Source organism: Podarcis filfolensis, assembly GCF_964270895.1.
Source record: "Podarcis filfolensis genome assembly, chromosome: 17".
Classification (NCBI taxonomy): domain Eukaryota; kingdom Metazoa; phylum Chordata; class Lepidosauria; order Squamata; family Lacertidae; genus Podarcis; species Podarcis filfolensis.
Window position 1 is genome coordinate 7,647,898 of NC_139621.1, and position 24,977 is coordinate 7,672,874.

Sequence of the window (24,977 nt, forward strand, 5' to 3'; positions counted from 1 at the left end):
CCATCCTAGTACTGGTAAAGGATGGAGGTTGGTTAAGAAATACTTTAAAATAAATAAATAATGAAGCTACATGGCGTTGACAGCAGATGTTGAACACACCCACTAGTGCGGATATTCAAACGTACTCCAGCCACAATCCTCACCGTTTCTCTCTCTCTCTCCACAACCACCACGCATCATGCAAGCATTTGCACACAAAGGGCCACACAGCCAAAACTTGACTCCCACAGCTTTCAGCTTCTAGGGGCATGAACATCTGCACATAGGTGGTCCTCTTGCACACCTTTTTCACACAAGGTTGTGAAAACACAGGCCAAAACAGGAAAAACTTGCAAGCAAACCCATAGCTCATATCCCAGTGACTGTGTCAGAATGCCCAGTGAAGCTCATTGCTAAATGTGGGCTATAAATTTGATTAGACATGTTTATTTCTAGTGCAGAACATTGGAAAGTGAAGCAAGGTTGTTGCTGTTTTTTGCTGGGACTTAGTTATCTAAAGCATGCAATTCTCAGGCCAGATTATGATTGGTTGAAGCCTTGGAGCTGTCCTGATTTGGTTTTTCCTGGGAGGTGTGCAGAAAAAATGTGATCCTTCATAGAACAAAAATGCATTAGTGCAGTTAAAGGAAGCAACATTTGATGCCTGTGATACAAGCACTAAGTTCCATTTTGCAGCCATTTTATACCTCCTCCTATATCTTCACAACAGCCATGTGAGGTAGGTTAGGTTGAGAGTTGGAAACTCGGCCAAGGAAGTGAGCAAAAGCAATGGGGAGTTAAATGAACATGCACAGAGTATTTTCTATTTGTTTATCAAGGTGGACCAAGGGGGGGGGGGGAAAGTCCACAAAAGCATGTGCCATTATACACGAGTTAGTTTTTAAGACACACCAAGACTTTTTTTTGGTAGTATCTTATTTCAGGCTCTATTTTTTTGGGGGGGGTCTATTTTGGGAACTAAAACAGGGCCCCCAACCACCTTAATCTTGGGGTCTGACATGCCCCCTCCTCCCCTGGTCCCTCCCACAGTGGTACCGCACCCCCCACCCCGCCATCATTTCACCTCCTTCATCTCCCCGCTCCCGCATCCCAACCTCCATCCCTCTGGTCCATCCATTCCTGCATCCCTCTCCTGGGCGTTACCTTGAGGCGCTGGGCTCGCAGTCTCTCCTCCTCCAGCTCCCGGCGGGTGGCCAGGATACGCTCCTGCAGCCTGCGCCGCTCCTGCAGCAAAGCAAAAAGGGGACCGAAGGGGTGGGAGGCGAGGCGAGGCAGGAGCCGCCCTGCAGAGAGAGAGGGGCGGACAAAGGGCCCGCCGCCGCCGCCGCCGCCGAGGTGGGAGGCAGGGCGCGAGCGAGCCCACGTGGGCGGCAGATAGGCGAAGCGGCGTGCCTGCCTGCCCGACCGCGCCGAGGACTTAAGCCCAGCAGAGCCGCCGCCCCTCGGCCTTTAGCAGCAGCATCACCTGGGTGCAAGAGGAGCAGCAGAGAAGAGACCCACCCCCGCCGCCACCCCTTTGTGTCTCGCCCTGCGTTGCGCTGCTCTCTATCTCTCTGTCTCCCTCTCGCCACCGGTTAAGGAAAAACCCATCTATGCCAACCCAGACGCCACCTTGCAACTGTGCCAGCGCATCCCCCTTTTAAAGGCTGGAAGAGCTGGGGGGGAGGGATGCGGGGTGGGGGGTGAGAGACTGCCCTGTCTGCAAAGGGCCTGCCCCCTTAACCCTACCGGGATGTTCAGGGTCTTGCAGAGCCAGGCAGAGGCCAGGGCCAGGTAGATAATGTGCCCCCCCTTTTTTTTACGCTGGGGATAACTGAAGTCTTATAAATAAGTATATAAATAATTTTCACAAAAGTTATGCTGACAAATAATTTTGTTTCAAGGCTTGGACCGTATCTGCATATAAAGAAAAAATGGAAAATATAGATACAGTGGTACCTCGGGTTAAGTACTTAATTCGTTCCAGAGGTCCGTTCTTAACCTGAAACTGTTCTTAACCTGAAGCACCACTTTAGCTAATCGGGCCTCCTGCTGCTGCCGTGCCGCTGGAGCACGATTTCTGTTCTCATCCTGAAGCAAAGTTCTTAACCCGAGGTACTATTTCTGGGTTAGCGGAGTCTGTAACCTGAAGCGTATGTAACCCGAGGTACCACTGTATACAACAGTGCTTTTAAAAAATACATAGGGAATGTATGCTGACCGAGGCCCCCTTTGGAATCGGAGGCCCGGGCCAAGTGGCCCATATGCCCCCCCCCTCTGTCTGAGCCTGGGGATGTTAGAGAGAGAGAGAGAGAGAGAGAGAGAGAGAGAGAGAGAGACCCTAGGGGGGCAGGTTTCCGTGCAGCAAGAGGGAGACTTTACTACCACCCTCCCCTTTTGGCTGGACTCTCTGTAGCCTCGTGGCACCTAAAAGGCGGCGGCATATCCTTGTGGGGATGACTGGTACACAGACTAGGCATATGAAATTAAAAGAGAGGACATAATGTCAAATAAATTATCACCAAGTAAAAGGTAAAGGACCCCTGACAGTTAAGTCCAGTTGGAGATGACTCTGGGGTTGCGGCACTCATCTCGCTTTACAGGCCAAGGGAGCTGGCGTTTGTCCGCTGACAGTTTTTCCAGGTCATGTGGCCAGCATAACTAAGCTGCTTTGGGCTCAGTGGAACACCGAAACCAGAGCAGCGCACAGAAACACTGTTTCCCTTCCCGCCGGAGCAGTACCTATTTATCTCCTTGCACTTTGATGTGCTTTCGAACTGCTAGGTTGGCAGGAGCTGGGACAGAGCAATGGGAGCTCACCCCGTCACAGGGATTCGAACCGCCGACCTTCTGATCAGCAAGCCCAAGAGGCTCAGTGGTTTAGACCACAGCGCCACCCGCATCCCTATCACCAAGTACAAAGGTACAAATTTTGATGCAGTGTTTGGGTGTGTGCCTACACGGAGGTGACAATGTGTTTACCAAGCCAGCATATGTTGCATGCGCTCAAAACACCCTGTGGCGCGCATAAGGTCATGGGTGCAGCTGCCAGTATTCACGTACTGAAGGCTCCTCACTGCTGTTTGTGGCTCCAGCTCCCTTTGCCCCGATTCTCTCCCTGCACAGAAACATCCCTCAGCTGCCGAAACATTTCTCGCAACAATAAATGTTTACTACGCTTCCTGGCATGCACCATTCATGACAACATCTCCCATCTGGATGTGTGCGTGGGGCTGAACACAAGGACAGCCGGGTTGCATCACAGGCACCAACCCAGCCCGGCCCCTGCTTCTTCCAGCCTGGGCAGGCCTCCAGATCCCTCTCCTCCTGTTTGGTTCAGGTTGGAGCTATTGCCTGGTGAATAATTCATTTGTTTCAAAGGCAGGATGAGCAGAGGAATGGCAGCTCAGGTTACACCAGGCCTCCTCAGTGTTTCCCACGGAGGAGGGGAAGCAGCCCAGATTTAGCCCAAATCCAAAAATGCTGGGAATATATTCAAGGGCTGAAATTATTATTATTATTATTATTATTATTATTATTATTATTATTATTATTATTATTTACTATTTATACTCTACCCATCTGGCTGGGTTTCCCCAGCCACTCTGGGCTGCTTCCAACAAAACACTACAATACAATAACCTATTAAACATTAAAAGCTTCCCTAAACAGGGCTGCCTTCAGATGTCTTCTAAAACTCTGGTGGTTGTTTTTCTCTTTGAGATCTGGTGGGAGGGCGTTCCACAGGGCGGGCACCACTACCGAGAAGGCCCTCTGCCTGGTTCCCTGTAACCTCACTTCTCGCAATGAGGGAACCGCCAGAAGGCCCTCAGTGCTGGACCTCAGTGTCCGGGCAGAACGATGGGGGTGGAGACTCTCCTTCAGCTATACTGGACCTGGCCACTTCCAATAGCCACATCACTGGGCAGAAGAGATATGCACACACCAGGTTTGCCGCTTGTGTATCATCAAGAAACATGAAGCAACTGCTGCCATTTAAACAGAAATACAATATATCTCTCATAGTGGGGGAAAATGTGGCCAGGTGACCCGAGCGCTCGCTCAGGCTGCCGCTCAATGTTATTATGGACAATTTCAAGGCTCCTAATCTCTCTTCTTATGGTTCCTTATCTTTAAATTGGACTTAAAACAGAAGTCTTTTTCAAAATGCATGGCTTTCTTCTGAAAGAATTTCAAACCAAAGCTCTCTGCCCTACGTGTGGACGCATTACTCCACAGACAAATCATCACATTTCTGACCGTGCTATTTTCTTCTAGAGAAAACGGGTTGCCATACAAAACTGTATTTTGAGAGGGGCTGTTTTTCACTAGAGCCTCTCCCAGTTGAATGCGCGTGTGAGACTGGAAGAAAGACTCCCCAAAAGTTCATCCCTGCAAGTCATCTTTTCAGTAGCACTCTTCCCACCTTAGATCAAATCTATGCTGCCAGGTGCCATAACAAAGCTGCAGAGATAGCACAGGATAGTGCGCACCCTGGAAATGATCTCTTTCAGCTTCTGCCTTCTGGAAGAAGGTACAGGGTTATAAAGACCAGGACTAACCACCTGAGAAACAGTTTCTACCCAAATGCAATTCTGGTTTTAAACACAGTATAAGGAGTCTCTATAGGAGTACAGTGGTACCTCGGGTTAAGTACTTAATTCGTTCCGTAGGTCTGTTCTTAACCTGAAACTGTTCTTAACCTGAAGCACCACTTTAGCTAATGTGGCCTCCTGCTGCCGCCGCGCCGCCAGAGCACGATTTCTGTTCTCATCCTGAAGCAAAGTTCTTAACCTGAAGCACTATTTCTGGGTTAGCAGAGTCTGTAACCTGAAGCGTATGTAACCTGAAGCGTATGTAACCCGATGTACCACTGTATATTGTATTTTAAAATGGGGTTTCAGAGCTTTTAGGGGTTTTTGAATGTCTTATGTAGTTTTTTCAATTTCATTGTTCTGTATGGGACAATGTGACAATAAAGATATTGTATCGTATTTTAAATGGAGGGGGTCCTCTGGCTGCTTCCTTTCCTGCAGGGGAACTTGGGATTGTATCCAGAACTGCGCAAGCAGAGTTAAACTCATTAAATTTCCTCTCCCTGCGCATGGGAGTAGCCGGGGGGGCAGGGAGGGGCAGCTGCCCCCCAATCAATAAAAATAAATAAAAATTCATAGCAAACTGAGGTTCTGCCCCCCCCAATAAAAAACCTGCCCTGCTAACAAAAATCCTGGCTATGCCCATGTCCCCACATGCCTCAAAATCTGAACCAGAGGGTCCCCCAGCTCCTGGGAGCTGATATTGAGGGTGCACTAGGGGCTCGAGGCAACAGGAGCTGTCTGTTGTGCAAGGGGAATTGCAGAATTTGATACAGCTCATAGGTTTGTAAACAGCTGCTGGGTCTGAAATAGTTGCCCCTGTGGAATGGGGGAACTGCTTGCATGCAGGAATGTTTTTTTAAATGGGATTAAAAACGGAATCCTCTCAAATCCTCACATCAACCCAGGGAGGGCAATGCTGTTATCCTTATATTACAGAGCAGGGACTAGACTGTGTATACATTATGCATTCAAAGTGTTATGTACTGAGTTGAATAGGATTCAGAATGCAGCAGTCTGATTGGTCCTAGAACAATAGGCTCCAGAATGCAGCAGTCTGATTGGTCCACAGGAGCCACCCAATCCAGCTCCAGGTGGAAGTGAATCCGCAACCTGATTGGCTTACAGGAGAATCCCGGAATTAGCCAATCACGTGGGGCCCATTGTGTAAATAATGTATATAAAGCAGACATTCTGGGAGAACTTCCATTCCTCCTCACCACTATGAGCTGAATAAAGAGCATGAAATCCACTCTCGGCTCCGAGTATATTTCACAAAGCACATTCTAAGCGCCTTCTTTCCCTCAAGGAATCCCGAGTACGGTAGTTTGCCCCTCACAAACTGAGAAACCACAGCACTCATAATTCTTTGAGGGGGGAGGGAATGTGCTTCAAATGTGCTTTAAAGTTATAGCGCAGACACATCATACATTTCAAGCACCCCCAAAGAATCCTGGGAATAGTAGTTTGTTAAGGATGCTGGGAATCATAGCCCTGTGAGCGGTAAACTATGGTTCCCAGGATTCTTAGTGGTGTGTGCTTTAAATAGGCTGCTCAAGATAGACAGCTCCTGCTGCTTGCACCTTAACCGCCAGTCATGAGAAGCTGTAAAGCCAGAAATAATTTTTTAGAAATATATCCCACAATCTGCCATCCCCTCAGCAATAGCTGGCCAGCCACATGCCACCAACATCCTCCTTTCCACCAGCAGCATCCCCACGGCTGAATGCATTAATTTGACTGTGTCTGTGTCCACACCATACATTTAAACCACATGACTTCCCCCAAAGGATCCTGGGTACTGTAGTTTGTTAAGGGTGCCGTGAATGGTAGCTCTTTGGGGGAAGTCATGTGCTTTCAACCTACAGCCATTGTTAGGCTATAGGGCAAATGAGCAGCCCACAAAGTGCCACTGGGCCTGGCCTAGCTGCCGCAATAAGCCGCCCTGCCAGTTCATGTCAGCCTTTTAAAAATGCCTAATGATGCCAAACTGATAAATACAGTGGTACCTCGGGTTAAGTACTTAATTTGTTCCGGAGGTCCGTACTTAACCTGAAACTGTTCTTAACCTGAAGCACCACTTTAGCTAATGGGGCCTCCTGCGGCTGCTGCACCACCGGAGCACGATTTCTGTTCTCATCCTGAAGCAAAGTTCTTAACCTGAAGCTCTATTTCTGGGTTAGCGGAGTCTGTAACCTGAAGCGTATGTAACCTGAAGCGTATCTAACCCGAGGTACCACTGTAGAGCATTACATATTGCAATGTGGCTTTGAGGGTCGTGAATACATAGCAGGCACTGCACCCCTTCTGCTATAGCTGTCAACGTTCCCTTTTCTTGCGAGGAATTTGGAATAAGGGAATTTCCCTTAAAGAAGGGAAACGTTGACAGCTGTGCCTTCTGCCCAGGTTGTGCCTGGTGCAGTTGCCCCTATCACCCCCACCCTAGTTACATTACACTATTATTATGAGAATTGCTTAGTTCTGGCATGCAGATCTGGGCACTCTGCCTTCCCACCCACCTCTCCCCCTCTCCCTCAGCTTTGGAATGGGGGTGGGGGCCAGTTCCTGTGGGCAACAGAGGCTGGACCTCGTCTGAGGACCCTGAGCCCCATTTCTGCACAAGTGGGGTAGGGGTAGTGGAGGGGAGGAAGAATACTTACAGTAATGGCCTGCAGCCGCTGCGCAAACAGGGAGCTCTCTGCCATTTTCCCTCTGAAAGACAAACAGAGCCTCTTGGGATGTGTCCAAAGGACATTGGATGCCAGTTGGATGCCAGCGCTCACCTCTTCTCCCCTCCCCTCCCCCAGCTCTGTCTCGCATTCCTGCTTGCTCTGATCCCTGCACACAAGCAGACCCCTCTCCCCTTCTCCCACCTGACATCTGGCCACTGCATTCATGGCATTCAGCAGCAAGCCCAGGCACGGCAAAGGGAAAGCAGGTTTGCAGGCACAAAACCTCTTCTCCGGCTTGCTCCATCGTTCGGCACATGGTTGTGTCTCTTCCTTTTACCTGCCCACAGTGTCTTCCTTTTACCTGCCCACAGTGCCATTCGCACGCTGAAGTCAAATAACCTGGCACAGTTCAGCTAACACAGCTGAAAAATATCACTGATGTTTTACATTTCAAACTACTTTTATTTTCTTTTTAAAGTGGCATCATCTGAAAGGTAAAGGTAAAGGGACCCCTGACCATTAGGTCCAGTCGCGGACGACTCTGGGGTTGCGGCGCTCATCTCACTTTATTGGCCGAGGGAGCCGGCGTACAGCTTCTGGGTCGTGTGGCCAGCATGACTAAGCCACTTCCGGCGAACCAGAGCAGCACATGAAACGCCGTTTATCTTCCCGCCGGAGTGGTACCTATTTATCTACTTGCACTTTGATGTGCTTTCGAACTGCTAGGTTGGCAGGAGCAGGGACTGAGCAACAGGAGCTCACCCCGTCGCGGGGATTTGAACCGCCGACCTTCTGATTGGCAAGCCCTAGGCTCTGTGGTTTAACCCACCGCGCCACTCGCGTCCCCTTCTGAAAGGTACTCAGGGCCAAGTCACATACGGCCTAGGACCCTCGTACCTACGGGACTGCCTCTCCTGGTATGTCCCACAGAGGAACTTATGGTCTGCAAATAAAAACATCCTGAAGGTCCCAGGCCACAGAGAGGTTAGGCTGGCCTCAACTAGAGCCAGGGCTTTCTCGGCTGCGGCTCCAATCTGGTGGAGCGCTCTGTCACAAGAGACTAGGGTCCTGCAGGACCTCACACCTTTCCGCAGGGCCTGCAAGACAGAGCTGTTCCACCATGCCTTTGGTCAGGGCGCAGCCTGACTCCCTCCTCTGGCAATCTGCACAGAATTTTGCTTAATGGTTGCCATCAATTTGATTTTAATTGATTTTTATAATGAAATGTTTTTAGAATGTTGGATTATTTGATTGTTGTTAGCCGCCCTGAGCCCAGCTTCGGCTGGGGAGGGCGGGATATAAATAATTTTTATTATTATTATTATTATTATCAGTACTTAACTGGCAAGTCCACAGAAAGTATTAAAGTGCAGGAATGGCCAATCATGTGCTGATTATTCTTATTTTATCAGTAAACTGCCTTGAGTCCCTGTCAGGGAAGAAGGAAAGGCAATGATTGATTGACTGATTGATTGATTGATTGATTGACTGACTGACTGACTGACTGACGTGCAAATCAGCCTTCTGCCAGAACAACCATGCCTTTTCCAGGTCATTGCAGTGGCTTATGGAAAGCTGTTGTATGCAGAATTCCACACTATGCTTAGTGGTGATGCAGGCAACCCAACAGAGGAAAGGAAGGACTTGTTAGCAGCAGGGATTGCGGGGAGTTTGTTGCTATGGGCAGATCCATCCCTGCTGAGACACCTGGATGTGGCAGTATCTCCTCCTCTAGGGTGGAGGATCCATTAAGTTGGTCTGCCCCCCCCCCCCGATGAATGAATGAATGAATGAATGAATGAATGTTATTATTTCGGTCACAAACCACTTCCAGCCCACATACAATATCAAGGAAGTCATAAAACAAGATAGGGATACATTTGAATTTGCAATTAGGTATAACAGGGACAATACAGATATAGCAACAGTTAAATAATATATAAATTAAAACTTAGTCACTAACATATAATCTAAAACTATCATTTCACAGCCCTGGTCTCATTATGAAACAGGATCATTCCCAAGCAGGCATGCTCCCTGACACTGTGGGGCCCACAGAACTCCCTGGTGTTTTGAGGGGCTGCAGGCAATGGCAGCTATAGCACAAGTGCTGAGATCCTGAGACAAGTCTGACTGAGCACGGGCAAGAGCACATTGTTGTTGTTGTTTAGTCGTTTAGTCATGTCTGACTCTTCGTGACCCCCATGGACCAGGGCACACATGCGTGTGACGTCATTTTGAGCATCTGCGCATGCACGAGCAGTGAAACCTGGAAGTAACACGCTCCGTTACTTCCGGGTCGCCGTGGAGCACAACCCGAAAATATTCATCCCGAAGGTACTTCAACCCGAGGTATGACTGTATATTTGACAAACCACTATAAACACTTGAACTCTTTGGCAGGTCTTAAATAACTCTTGTAATGATACATAGACTTGGGATACAATGGGGGACTGAAAGTTAGGAGGATTTATAATATGCAGTTGAAAAAGTTAACTGAAGAACCCACAGAGGGGAGGAGGGAAGTCTTGAGATTAGAAAGAATCTTGTGTAATTTTATTATTTGTGATTATGAGTGTGAATGAATTTGTAAAATCAAATAATTTTTTTCCAAAAAAGAAATAATTATTAGGTGCCAACTCCCTGGGGCCCTGGATGCCAGGGCACCCACAAAATTCCCCATGAAGGGGCCAGGCACCAACAAATTTCGGTGCCAGGGCCATGCATGCTGCATGGCACCCACGGCCCTGGGCACTCACAGTCACACTCATGGCCATCACAGTTGCACCCTAAAGTAGTCAGTGTGGTGGTAGCATGAAGTGATGTGGGAGCAATCATAGGCTTGTGACAAACCCGTTAGGTGCATTGAGGAGAAAAATGCTTAGATTTGCATGGAATTAGACGCCACAGATGCTCCTGATAAAGTGTCCAGGGAGCAATTAATGCTTCATTGCACGTGTGCGTTTTGAGGGGCAGAGTGCCAGCACCCCTTTCTTAAAAGAATTTCCCTGGACCCATGGGCATAGCCAGGGGGGCAGAGAGGACGCTGCCTCTTAAATCAATACAAATCTGAGGTTCTGCCCCCTGCTAACAAAAGCCTGCCCCCCATCAAAAATCCCGGACCCCAGAGAATTAAGAAACCATAGCCAATTCACAAATGTCACTTTGGGGGGCAAGGGGCTCAAGAAGGTGGTGGAAGATTAACTTCAAAGTTGCTTTGAGGATCTGGATCCCTTTTGATTCAGTTTCAAGCTCCGTTTTGGCACTGAAACGGTCTTGGTCACCCTGGTGTAGATGGACCACTGAAGCTGAGCGACTGGATTCCTTTTGCTTCTTGACCCCACGAATATCGTGAGCTTAACTGGGGCGGGGAGAGACTGCTGGGTTCTGAACGGCTTGTTAGAAAGATGACTTTTGTTTGCAAAACAGGACAAACCTTGATCAGGACAGGAGATTACCCGTGTCCTGCTTCACCAAGCACACAGGAGTGGTGTGACAAACAGATAGTTTGGATGCTGCTTTTGTAACCTGGACAATAGAAAATCTCAGAGACTATTGGAAACTATTGGGTTTGGAACCTATCAGGAAAGATAAAAGGGAGTGAGAATTCCCAAGTTGGTCTTCTTCTTACTTCAGTTCTGGAAAAGGGGGAATGATTCTCTGAGTCTCCCAAACCGGCGCGCTTACTGATGACCAAATCCCTAGATACATAAACACGGATATATGGTGTATCCCCTAATAATACTGTTATGGATGCTGGGTGACTTATCTGTTGTTCAGCAGATGACTGGCTAATTATCCAGGATAATTAGTGGATGCATCTTCAAACACAGCTAATTATAGGAGCTGTTCTCCTGATAGCTGAGGATCCCTTTTCAGCCTTTGGAATGAGATACCTGTTTAGAGTTTGGGATGTGTCAGCTGCTGCCAGCTGTGGGGCTGTTTCCTTCCAAATTGCTCTGCTCTGCTTGCTTATAAATAAAGCAAACACTACAAGGACACCATGTAGCACTATCCCTGGAACTTGTCACTGCTCAGAAGTGAAGAGTACAGTGGTGCCTCGCAAGACGAAATTAATTCGTTCTGCGAGTTTTTTCGTCTTGCGAATTTTTTGTCTTGTGAAGCACGGAACTGCACCTCTTCAAGCAATGCGCCCTGGGTATTAACGGTTTTAAGAAAAAGGAAACAAATTCGCAAGACGTTTTCGTCTTGCGAAGCAAGCCCATAGGGAAATTCGTCTTGCGAAGCAACTCTAAAAACGAAAAACTCTTTCGTCTTGCGAGTTTTTCGTCTTACGAGACATTCGTCTTGCGAGGTACCACTGTACATGTATTCAAGACTGTACAAATAACCAAGAACAAAATATGTGCATCTAACCTTGTATCATTTGCGACACACTGAAAGAGGCTTGTTTTTATGCATAATATCTTTACCCACCCAATCCTTAATGGATTGCCAATTTCTTCTTGTTGTTGACATCCTTCTCTCTTGGGAGACATTTGGCTGGGAAAACGTATGGTTTAGACATACATGCGCAGTGCAAGACTTATCCTAAGGCAGCCCACCTTAGATTTGGGTAGTGAAGTGTAAGTTTATAGGTAGTGAAGTGATAACAGTGATAACAGCAAGAACCTTTATTAAACTACATAACTGGGAAACAGGGGCAAAGCAACTGCTTATATACATTCCTGAAAGCCTGGGCCACTCCCACTCCTAACACGATTGGCTCTCTAAACTTCCAAACTGCGAATCACAACTCAGAGTTCAAGGGCCAATGGCAGAGGCCCAAATCCTGAAATGTTCTGTGACTGGACATCATGTATCGAATCAGAGCACAGGAGCTCAGAATCCTGAGTCCAGACTCAAACTCAGACAAACACAAACCACTGAATACATAACCGGTAGTAAGAGTGGGAAGAAGCAGGAAGATCTTATTCCAAAGGGGCACACAGCCCTCTTGGAAGATCTCCCTGTGCGAGATTGTAATGAGAGGGAGAGACTGTTGATGCTCACACACACAGGCAATGTTCAGAAAGGTAACTGTGCATCCAGGAAGTGAGGATACAAATTATGCTGTTGTGCCACAATTTACGTCCATTGGTACAAATGGCCTGTTTACAGGCAGGGGAAATGAGAGAATGAGTGTGTGCCCCCAAGCCACACACAGAGAGGTTTTCATACGCACTAGGGGAGCTGCACACGTAAATACAAATAATGTTCCATGATGCCCGGTTGGTTATACACTGCTCTCACCAGCTCCACCTGGTACGCAGGCTGAGATCCTATCTGCCCGCAGACTGTCTCACCAGAGTGGTGCATGCTCTAGTTATCTCCTGCTTGGACTACTGCAATGCACTCTATTTGGGGCTACCTTTGAAGGTGACCCAGAAACTACAACTAATCCAGAATGCGGCAGCTAGACTGGTGACTGGGAGCGGCCGCCAAGACCATATAACACCGGTCTTGAAAGACCTACATTGGCTCCCAATACGTTTCCGAGCACAATTCACAGTGTTGGTGCTGACCTTTAAAGCCCTAAACGGCCTTGGTCCAGTATACCTGAAGGAGCGTCTCCACCTACATTGTTCTGCCTAGACATTGAGGTCCAATGCCTAGGGCCTTCTGGCGGCTCCCTCGCTGTGAGAAGCCAAGTTACAAGGAACCAAGCAGAGGGCCTTCTCGGTAGTGGCGCCCGCCCTGTGGAACGCCCTCCCACCAGATGTCAAAGAGAAAAATAACTACCAAACTTTTAGAAGACATCTGAAGTTTAGGGAAGCTTTTAATGTTTAATAGGTTATTGTATTTTAGTGTTTTGTTGGAAGCTGCCCAGAGTGCCTGGGGAGGCCCGGGCAGATGGGTGGGGGTATAAATATATTATTATTATTATTATTATTATTATTATTATTATTATCATCTCACAGTGAGTTTCATGCTGTTCGTGGGTATTCAATGAGCATCTGACTCTGCATGGGGAGGGAAGTATTTGTGCCCATGATCCCGTGGGTGTGCGCCCAGTAAAAAGTGCTGCAGCTCCATCACCAAGGACTTGTCGCATCAGCATCTCTCTCTCTCGGTGACCCCGAGCTAATGCCCATTTATAAAGCGAATGGATTACCTAATCCTATGGACTTGCACAGAGCTTAGCCTGGCTGCACAAGTACATTCACCCAGGTTAACTCACCCCATTAACCTCTCACTGGACATCATCTGGGAGAGGCCAGCTCTGCTCAGAAGCTGCTGCCTGGCTTTCAGGGGCCTCCTGAGGCTACCTGGTTAATATTGCAAACCGCACGAGCGTCACAAAGTGCTCATTCGGGAGAAGGGGGTGGGGCTTGCGTTTCCCAGCAGCAGCTCCAAAGGTCACTATGTAGGAAGGTGGCAAGGCAGCCAATGAAGACAGCTGCCATTTTCTGCCTGCTGCCTCTCGTCAGGCCTCCAAACTAGTAGAAAAGTTATGGGGCCGCAGCTTGACAGAGCTGCGTTTGGGGGCTCCAGGGCCTTCCAAGTCAGCAAACCCTCAAGCCGGCTCGGCTCAACCATAGACGCAGGCTCTGCATTACCTTGCATGGTCAAGGAGGGTACTCCCAGTTCAAGTTAGGATGCCTTCAGGGCCGGATTTAGGTTTGATGAGGCCCTAAGCTACTGAAGGTAATGGGGCCCTTTATATGTCCAGTTATCCTTTGTCAACAACAAACTGTCGCTGTTTTTTGTGTTGAATATATGCTATATGGTAACTTATGGACCTAATAGGTATCTAAAGCCATTTGCACATGATGCCATGCAAACCAGTCCATGCAGAATGTAGGCACCCTATACAGTGGTACCTCAGGTTAAGTACTTAATTCGTTCTGGAGGTCCGTACTTAACCTGAAACTGTTCTTAACCTGAAGCACCACTTTAGCTAATGGGGCCTCCTGCTGCCGCCGCACCACCGGAGCACGATTTCTGCTCTCATCCTGGGGCAAAGTTCTTAACCTGAAGCACTATTTCTGGGTTAGCGGAGTCTGTAACCTGAAGCGTATGTAACCTGAAGCGTATGTAACCCGAGGTACCACTGTATATAGAAATGAGCAAACCAGTGATATTTTAGGGAGCAGGCTAGCAGGCGGGGCCCATGACTTACATCATAGGAGTCTACACAACACAAAACACTGTTGCTGTATGTAGGTTTTACTTAATTTGTTTTTTATCTTATATTTTGGAAACATACATCCAGTTTTTCTTTTCAATTTTGTCTGTCTGTCTGTCTGTCTACCCCCCCCTTATCCCTAAGAAGTTCAAGGCAGCATCCATGTTCTCCAGCCATCCATTTTATGTTCAAAACACTCCTCTGAGGTAGGCTAATGGTGACAGATACAGTGGTACCTCGGTTTACGAACTTAATCCGTTCCTGAAGTCCGTTCTTAAACTGAAACCGTTCTTAAAATGAAGCGCGCTTTCCCTAACGAGGCCTCCCGCCACTGGTGCCCTTCCAGCGTTCAGCTTCCGTTCGTAGACCGAGGTAAAGTTCACAAACTGGGACACTACTTCCGGTTTTGCGGAGTTCGTAAACCGAATAGTTCGTAAACAGGACTGTTTGTAAACCAAGGTACCACAGTAATGAGTTTGCTCTTTGGCTGAGTGGAAGTTTAAACCTGGTGCTCTCCAGATTATTGTTGGACTACAATTCCTATCACCCCCAACTAATAGGTACATGGTGCTGGTGGAAGCTGGATTCTAGCCATGTCTGGACTCTGGAGGGCACCACGTTGGCAACCCCTGCTCTGACCATACTGCCTCTCTTAAGAATCTCATCATTACCATTGCACAATACAGCTCTATGAATTCAGATTTAACACTTACAGTCTACCTGAGTGCCCAGTTTGCAAAATTCACACCCAGTTATGGGAGCACATGCGCACTGCCAAACTGTGCCTCTCCCTGCACCCATGCCTCCCTGAAAACATTTTTTAAAATACACCAATGGCTGGCACAACATCATTGCATCACAGGGCCTCCTCTGAATTGGGCCCCTTATCTCTGAAATACCCTCCTGAGGGAAATTCGTATGACATCTCCCTCTCCACCCCACCCCCCAAGCTCTGTCGGCCTTAAAAAGGTAAAGGGACACCTGACCGTTAGGTCCAGTCGTGACCGACTCTGGGGTTGTGGCACTCATCTCATCTCGCTTTACTGGCCGAGGGAGCCGTCGTACAGCTTCCGGGTCATGTGGCAAGCATGACTAAGCCGCTTCTGGCAAACCAGTGCAGCGCACGGAAACCTTCCCACCGGAGCAGTACCTATTTATCTACTTGCACTTTGATGTGCTTTCGAACTGCTAGGTTGGCAGGAGCTGAGACCAAGCAATGGACGCTCACCCCGTCACGGGGATTCGAACAGCCAACCTTCTGATCAGCAAGTCCTAGGCTCTGTGGTTTAACCCACAGCGCCACCCACGTCCTTCTGTCGGCCTTAGAAAAGCCTTAAATACTTATTCTTTCTGTTTTACATTTGGATGATTTAATGGTTGTGATATTTAATGACTGTTTTATGCACTGCTATTTTAATGTTAGGTTATTTTAGAAAATCCCATTTTAAATTTTAGGCTTTTAACGTCGACTTGTATCGATCTGTTGTAATCTGGCTTGGGAGAACATACACCTTCAGAGGCAGGCTAGAAATCCATTAAAATGGTGCTAGCTGTGAAGGCATTTCTGTGTCCTCCTCTTTCTTGGCAACCCCCCCCCCCTTACACTCCACTGCCTGCTACCTGCAGGGAGCTGGAGGTGTGGAAATCCTACTGCAATGAATTATTGTGACACACCTTCCCACATGTAGAGACACAAGGGGACAGGGGTCAGTGACACCCGGTCATTTGCCCCACATTCGACTTCAAAGCAGCTTAGCACTTCTTGATAAAATCAGTGCTTTTTTCTGGGGGGGGCACAGGGGTACGCATGCCCTTAAACATTTTGTGAATCTTTGTACTTTTGCCCATTTACTGTATTGATTTCCCCCAATTTGAACTACGAAATGGTGATTTTCTTGAGTCAAAAGGAGAGTACCCCTAAACATTTTTTTTTAAGGAAAAAAAAGCACTGGATAAAATCATACCTAGATACAAATGAAACTATGCCATTGCTACATCGAATCACAGAATTGGGAGGGATCCTGAGCACTGCTTTTTTCGTGGGGGGGGCGCAGGGCTACACATACCCCTAAACATTTTGTGAATCTAACGGGAGAAAAAACTAAAAAAAAAAATTGTTTTAGTTTCTTCTCTAGCAAGGTGAATCATCAGTTGCATTGCTACCCCTGTCCATTTACTGTATTTATTTCCCCTGATTTGAACTATAAAATGGTGATTTTCTCCAGTAAAAATGAAATTACCCCTAAACATATCTATTTTTTTTTAAAGCACTGATCCTGAGGATCATCTGTTCTGACCCTCTGCAATGAAGGAACATGCAGCTGGCCCATACAGGGATCAAACCTGCAAGCATATTAGCATGGATCACAGATGATAATACCCTAAAGATACAACACGCACCTGCACAGGATAGCCTTGGGAAGAAGCTGCAAGTCCAACTCTGTCGGGACACCTTAGGAAGTGAGTCACAGTCTTGCGCTGCCTCCACAGCCCTGCTCCATGTGTTGGCAGGAGACAGAATCTTGGGCAGGATTTCAACTCCCCTAAAGAGTTTATAAGTGATAAGGCAGCCTCTGGTACAACATACACAGGCTGTAAAGGTCTTTAAGGCTAACTGCCGGTGCTTTGAACTAGGCCCGGAAGCGAAGAAGCAGCCGGTGGCGGCATGTTCTTTTCATACTTGCAAGCAAAAGGAAGTGGGCAGCCACGACGTGCGCTAGCTACAGCTTCAAAGCAGTCTTTTAAGGACACACTGCATACAGCGCATTGTAATTGTCAATCACACTTAAGTACGTAACAATGGGGGGGGGGAGAGAGAGCTGACTGCAATGATAAAAAGATAAAGGTAAAGGACCCCTGGACGGTTCAGTCCAGTCAAAGGCGACTATGGGGTTGCGGCGCTCATCTCGCTTTCAGGCCGAGGGAGCCGGCGTTTGTCCGCAGACAGCTTTCCAGATCATGTGGCCAGCAGGACTAAACCGCTTCTGGCGCAATGGAACACCGTGACGGATGTCAGAGCACACGGAAATGCAGTTTACCTTCCCGCCAAAGCAGTACCTATTTATCTACTTGCGCTGGTGTGCTTTTGAACTGCTAGGTTGGCAGGAGCTGGCACAGAGCAACGGGAGCTCACCCTGTCGCGGGGATTCGAACCACCAACCTTCCGATCAGCAAGCCCAAGAGGCTGAATGGTTTAGACCACAGCACCACCCGCATACAATATGCATCACCTCTGGCAAGCAATGCACCCCTTTGGTTTCAGATAGCACAGGGGTAGACGAGTCTAAAAAGCCTGGGACACAAATTTCCGCAGTCCTCCACCAGCTATGATGGCTCATTTAGCAGATGTAATGTATTTAGCATAAACTTGGGAAGTGTATACTCGATTCTGACCAAACAAAGCCTCCTAGAGCAAAATATACATCAGAACAGGCCTCTTCTGCAGTGGCTCCCCATATGTGAAATGCACTCCCCAAGAAGGCTCACCTTCACTGCAAATCTTTAGACACCCAGTGAAAACATCCCTCTTCTCCCAGGCCTTGGGCTAATTACACAATCCGTGGCCTTTTAAAGTGAGGGGGATTATTGTTTTATTTGTTTTTATGTTATGTGTTTCTGTGTTTTTATACCGTAAACTTCCTGTGATCTTTGGATGAAGGGTGTTACATACATTTTAATAATAATAATAATAATAATAATAATAATAATAATAATAATAATAACAACAACAAGCAGTACTTTTTTCTGGGGGTATGCAGGGGTACGCATACCCCTAAACATTTTGTGAATCTAATGGGAGAAGAAACTTAAAATTTTATAATTTTTAATTTCTTCTTTACCACGGTGAATCGTCAGTTCGGTTGCTACCCTCGATGGCGGCCTTTTGTCCATTTACTGTATTTATTTTTCCCAATTTGAACTATAAAACTATTTTCTTGAGTCAAAATGAGAGGACCCCTAAACATTTGGGGGGGGGGAAGTACCGATAATAATATAATAATAATTTCATCCAGACTGACCACCCACGTTCATAACAATACCTATTAGGTTAAACCAAACAACCTGTGCTGAGCCAGGCCGTAATGAGTTTCCTCAAGGGCAATCCCTGACCTCCAGACCTTCCAAATGTCCCTATTTTCCAGGGACATCCCTGATTTAGAGAAGCCATCCCGGTTTCTGATTTGATCCCGGAACGTCCCTATTTTCATTGGAGAAATGTTGGAGGGCATGGAGTTATCCGACCCCCAAGCCGTCTGAGGGCAATCCTGTACAGGGAAGATTTTTAAAAAATGTTTAATGTATTATTATGTTTTTATATATGTTGGAAGCTGCCCGGAATTTCTGGGGCAAGCCAGTAAGATGTATGGGGTATAAACAGTAAAATTATCAGGCTGCGTTAATAATATATTATGCCATATTATTGCTATTAGTAGTATTGAATTAGGGACGCAGTTGGCGCTGTGGGTTAAACCACAGAGCCTAGGACTTGCTGATCAGAAGGTCAGCGGTTCGAATCCCCGCGACGGGATGAGCTCCCGTTGCTCGGTCCCTGCTCCTGCCAACCTAGCAGTTCGAAAGCACGTCAAAGTGCAAGTAGATAAATAGGTACTGCTCCGGCGGGAAGGTAAACAGCATTTCCGTGCGCTGCTCTGGTTCGCCAGAAGTGGCTTAGTCATGCTGGCCACATGACCCGGAAGCTGTATGCCGGCTCCCTCGGCCAATAAAGCGAGATGAGTGCCACAACCCCAGAGTCGGTCACGACTGGACCTAATGGTCAGGGGTCCCTTTACCTTTACCTTTAGTATTGAATTAAATTAGCATGGCAGCCCATTGAAAGACACTCTAGGTGCTAAAGTAGCAGCATCACGATGTACAGTGCAGAAATGCAAAAATGCAGTGATCAGAGCATCAACCAAATAACCCCAGGTTTTTAAAAAGCCCATTCTAGCTGAGACAAAATAGACCGATGACTGCTTTGGGCTTGCCTAGCTCCAAAAAGAAGCCTCACTCAGAACACTGACTCATGCAGAAGCACAGCGGTGGGCTCCTTTGAAGGCAGCTAATTCACACTCTGTTAATAAGTCTTTATGGGTGCAAAAGTGAAGAAGTGGCCCCCCGCTTTGATTCAGAGAAAAAAAAGTGCCCCAGCTACCAGAAGTTTATGAAACACTGTTATATAGCCAGCTTTCTTTTTGTTGGACAGATAAATGATTAATTAGATGGGAATAGATGATTTAATAATATAGGGTTGCTTATTAATTCCTTTTTGTGGAGTCCTGCAGGTCAGCACTTTGCTGAGAGCCTTCCAAAAAGGAACTGAGCTAACAGTTGTTTGCTAGGACAAAAGGGACTAATGGTCGGATCCTGTTACTGGCTGGGATCCAGGAAGTCTGACGTCAGAAGTCCAGAGACTTACCACTCATATGTATAGATGCTGGAGAAGGGGGGGGGGTTGCCCATGACTGAGGGAGGTGGGCCAGACTGAAGGGTGCCTGGAACATACCTGAGAAGCAGCAGAGGGTGAATGATGCAACTGAGGTGCAATGCTGCTCCCCAAGAGGCCCCCTGGCCTAGCATAATTATTTTTCCACTTGGTAGCTGGATGTTGGGACGTTTCTATCTACAGTCTACAACTTCATTAACATCTATCTACAACTCCACTTGGGATGCGGGTGGCACTGTGGGTTAAACCACAGAGCCTAGGACTTGCCGATCAGAAGGTTGGCGGTTCGAATCCCTGCGACGGGGTGAGCTCCCGTTGCTCGGTCCCTGCTCCTGCCAACCTAGCAGTTCGAAAGCACGTCAAAGTGCAAGTAGATAAATAGGTACCACTCCGGCGGGAAGGTAAACGGCGTTTCTGTGCGCTGCTCTGGTTCACTAGAAGCGGCTTAGTCATGCTGGCCACATGACCCGGAAGCTGTACACCGGTTCCCTCAGCCAATAAAGCAAGATGAGTGCCGCAACCCCAGAGTCGGTCACGACTGGACCTAATGGTCAGGGGTCCCTTTAGTATTGAATTCATGAACTTATCTAAAAGACTGAGTTAAGCATTTGAAAAATCTATTGAAACCAGACATTATAAGTTCATCCTAGGTTGGGTAGTTTACAAGTCTCTGTGGCTTTGTTTAATGTTTTGTATTTTTCTCAAAAGGTTGATTCAGAATGTATAATTGATTATTCTGTGTATATTAATCGCCAACGTGTTGCATGAGTCTCACTACTTCTTTCAGCAGCACAGGTTGCATTTTTCTAGGATGTTGGGATTTTGGCATGACCCATCAACCAGGGATATGCCCATCCTGGTTTTCTCACCCCCATACCCCCCCACACCCCACACACTAAGGGCTGGCCAAGTGCAGAAGCAACCCAAACCCTCCTCTAAGCTGGACAGACAGACATTTTCAAAGGTCCTAAATTGACAAGCAACATACAATCTGAGAGGAGCAGCTCTAGATTTCTTGCAAAACCATGGAACAGAAATGGACAACTGGGCTGGAACTGGGACCTCCCCCAGATAAATTTATCCAGCCCCTGGTGGCCCTACAAACTTGTAATCAAGGCATGTCAAGGCATGCTCGTCATTTCACAGGTAATAATAATAAAAAAGCCTATATGTTTTCCAAGCATTTTTGGATTGCACATGTAAACCGCCATGCCTGATCATACATTAATCCTTCGTTGTTATGCGGCACTCAGTTTATTATGGAGTCTGATAATCTGCGAGAATGGTTTGTGTGGCTAAAAAACACTTCCAGCCCTCAGAGCACTGACTGCGGGGGGAAATGGGTCCTGAGACTAACTTGGACATCTGAACTATGAAGGATGCTGATTCACAACTCTTGCGTTGCACACAAGGCTGTGACGGCTCTGGAAATGGCACTCCTAGCATCTTTTACCAGGTTCCATCAGGGATAAAGTACTCGGGGAACCAAAATGCCTGGGTCAGCCATGCTTCCAGCGTTTAACTCAGTCCTGGTTTTAGCAACACTGTGGTTATTTATCATCCTGTGGTTATTCCCTCCATTGCTCTAGTGACACAAAGTTTCCATCCTCCTAAGTGGTCAGGGGCGGCAACAAATCTCATGGGGTGCGATATTTAATCGCACAAACTGCCCTTAAGAGCATGATAGGACGGAATGGAAGCTTTATAATGATGCATGATGTGCTGGTGGCAAGCAGTCGTGCCATTTGTGTAATGTTTAAAGGGGATCTCGGGTATTGCAGATCCTTAAATCCTCAGCCGTCCTCCTACGGAGGCTTGTTGCAGAGAGTATTTGTTGCATTATTCAGGGCTGGGGAAATCTTTCACAGAGTGACACCAACCCTCTTCATGCAATCCAGGGGTCAGCAAACTTTTTCAACAGTGGGCCGGTCCACTGTCCCTCAGACCTTGTGGGGGGCCGGACTATATTTTTGTATGGGGGGATGAACAAATTCCTACAAATAACCCAGAAATACATTTTAAATAAAAACACACATTCTACTCATGTAAAAACGCCAGGCAGGACTGACAAATAACCCAGAGATGCATATTAATTAAAAAGGACACATTCTACTCATGTAAAAACACGCTGATTCCCGGACCGTCCGCAGGCCGGATTGAGAAGGTGATTAGGCTGGGTCTGGCCCCCGGGCCTCAGTTTGCCTACCCATGATGCAATCAGTGCAGGTAATGGTGAGCACCATTGCAATGGCAGGCCTTGCCCCCCCCTTTCTTTCTCTCTCTCTCTCTCTCACTCACTCACTCACACACACGGAGTCATACCTTGGAATCCGTTCCAGAAGTCCGTTTGACTTCCAAAACGTTTGGAAACCAAAGCACTGCTTCTGATTGGCTGCAGAAAGCTCCTGCAGCCAATCGGAAGCCCAGTCGGATGTTTGGCTTCCAAAAATAGTTCGCAAACCAGAACAGTTCTTTCTGGGTTTGTGGAGTTCAGGAGCCTAAACATTTGAGAACTAAGCTGTTCGAAAACCAAGGTACGAGTGTGTGTGTGTGTGTGTGTGTGTGTGTGTGTTAATATATATATATATATATATATATATATATATATATATATATATATAGTTGTTGTTGTTATTATTATTATTATTAAATTTTCTCTGCGCAGCCAGGAACCCAGCAATCATTTTGATCTCTCTCACTCACACATATTCTCACAAACAGAAACTTCTGTACCTCACACTGTTCAAGCAGAGCAATGGTAAAGCCCAACCGTGCCCTGCGGCCTCTTCTACGTCAGTCATAAAACAGTGTGTTGAATGCAACAGTTTTACATAGTGTTTTTTTTACCTTTGTTATAAGGATTTAATTTCTGACTTATTTATAGCATGTGGTTTTTTTCCTGTGTGCAGATCCACCCTGCGTCTCCTGAGTGTTTCCCATATGCACACCATCCAGAAGCCTGTCAACAGGCAAACAGATACAAAAAAGGGAGAAAGCTACAGTCTGTAGCTAATTGCTATCAATTCAAAGTTATTGATAAACATATTAATCTAAATGTATTAAAAAGTTGTGCTAGGGCACAAACATTTCCAGATGCTGCCTTGCCTAACTTAACATTCTTCCTGTTATTTCTGAGTGGAGCTACATCAGTAAATAATCTGCTAATTGAATTAATTGATTTAGATAACATGTCAGAGCTTGAATTAGCTACAGATAAGACACCTGTGCACTGGGGGGTGGGGGGCAGGGAGGGACCTGATCCTGTTCATCTGTAGGTCTTATGAACAAGCCAGGGAGTGGGGGGAGGGGTGGACTCCTTCGCTGCCACTCTAGCCGCTGCTGGCATATGGTGTCTTTCAACATGTAAACTACATTTCCCATGATGCCAAGAGGCCCAGTTACACACAACAGCATCTTGTGTCACAGTGCAGGCTGTGATTCAACCAATAGAGATCACCATTTGTTTAGCTCACTGCGAGAAGTGAAGTTACAGGGAACCAGGCAGAGGGCCTTCTCGGTAGTGGCACCTGCCCTGTGGAACGCCCTCCCATCAGATGTCCAGGAAATAAACAACTATCTGACTTTTAGAAGACATCTGAAGGCAGCCCTGTTTAAGGAAGTTTTTAAAGTTTGATGTTTATTGTGTTTTTAATATTCTGTTGGGAGCCGCCCGGAGTGGCTGGGGAAACCCAACGAGATGGGCAGGGGAAAATAATAAATTATTATTATTATTATTATTATTATTATTATTATTAGTCGGCTCTTAAGCCATAGCATGCTCAAGAGACCCTCAGCACCTCCCAGTGACATAGCTGAAGTCAAGGCTTGCCCAAGACATTTTGGCAAAATGGCACCCCCTCCCCGCCATGGAAGAATGGGCGAGTGAAGATTTTCATCAGGAAAAAAGAGGGTGGGGAAATAAAGATCTACATCAAGATTTGCTGCCCTTGTGGATTCTCCTGCCCAAGGCGGTTGCCTCGCCTTGCCTCATGGGTGAGGCAGCTCTGCTTGGAGTGTGCTGGGTTCTAGGAATTCCCAAGCAGTTGAATACAGTGGTACCTCGGGTTACATACGCTTCAGGTCACATACGCTTCAGGTTACACACTCCGCTAACCCAGAAATAGTGCTGCAGGTTAAGAACTTTGCTTCAGGATAAGAACAGAAATCGTGCTCCGGCGGCGCGGTGGCAGCAGGAGGCCCCATTAGCTAAAGTGGTGCTTCAGGTTAAGAACAGTTTCAGGTTAAGAACGGACCTCCGGAACGAATTAAGTACTTAACCCGAGGTACCACTGTATCCTGGATTTTAGTACCAGCTCCATGGTTTGGGGGACCATTGGGCACGGCACCTTTTGTGGGGTGAGATGTGTGAATCAAACATTGTCTCATCTTGCCATTCTGGTGGCCCTAGGAAAAGTGAGGATGGAACCAGGCAGAGGGCCTTCTCGGTAGTGGCGCCCGCCCTGTGGAACGCCCTCCCATTAGATGTCAAGGAAATGAACAACTGTCTGACTTTTAGAAGACATATGAAGTCAGCCCTGTTCAGGGAAGTTTTTGATGTTTTATCGCATTTTAAATATTCTCTTGGGAGCCACTCAGAGCGGCTGGGGTATAAATAAATAAATTATTATTATTATTATTATTATTATTATTATTATTATTAGCAGGTGGGCCCTTTGTCATCTTGGGGGCTCAGCAAATGCCAGACCCTACCACCCACTGAAGCAAGCCCTGCATCTCTACATCCTGTTGAAAGAGGTTCTGAGGGACTGTTGTTTTGCTGCAACAGTCATCTTGCCTCCTGGGCTGAACCTACCAGCAAATCTGGACTAGCAGCAACGAGAACTGAGATTTCCCTCCCTGCCCGCCAGCTCTCTCACCCACTGCTGCTCTCGCATCACATGATGTAAAGGAATCGTTACTATCTGGAAAAATTCAGAGAGCGCAGATAAAGCACTAGGAAGAAATTAACACGACTATGGAACACTTGTATTAGGCTGGAAACAAAAATCTCACTAATTGCCTCTCCCAAGCGCAGCCAAGTAAATCCAAGGCCAGCCTGAGACTATAGCTGCTCCCAAACATGCATCATAAAAATGTAATATATCACAAGGTCACAGAATTTTATATTCTGTGTTAATCTGGATCAAGCACACACACAT

General features: G+C 47.0%; 2 protein-coding genes across 4 annotated transcripts in view; one reads left to right on the forward strand and one right to left on the reverse strand.

The window, feature by feature from the left end:
• Positions 1-24,977, forward strand: part of RLN3 (relaxin 3) — a 115,574-nt gene that overhangs the window by 60,685 nt on the left and 29,912 nt on the right. Inside the window, exon 3 of one of the 2 annotated variants that reach the window (XM_083594176.1) lies at positions 20,096-20,116. The exons of the other annotated variant lie outside the window; for it this stretch is intronic. The gene's annotated coding sequence lies outside the window, so the exon portion shown is untranslated. Of the gene's footprint in view, positions 1-20,095; positions 20,117-24,977 lie in introns of those variants that run through there. 2 annotated transcript variants of the gene reach the window in all.
• PALM3 (paralemmin 3) overlaps positions 1-24,977 on the reverse strand; it is a 42,805-nt gene that overhangs the window by 15,923 nt on the left and 1,905 nt on the right. Inside the window, exons 1-3 of one of the 2 annotated variants that reach the window (XM_083593062.1) lie at positions 16,776-17,087; positions 7,235-7,286; positions 1,144-1,224 (exon numbers count right to left, since the gene is read on the reverse strand). In XM_083593062.1, coding sequence (XP_083449188.1) covers positions 1,144-1,224; positions 7,235-7,279 — 126 coding nt within the window. In that variant the 5' untranslated portion in view covers positions 7,280-7,286; positions 16,776-17,087. Of the gene's footprint in view, positions 1-1,143; positions 1,225-7,234; positions 7,287-16,775; positions 17,088-24,977 lie in introns of those variants that run through there. The other variant, XM_083593061.1, reaches the window with a different exon arrangement.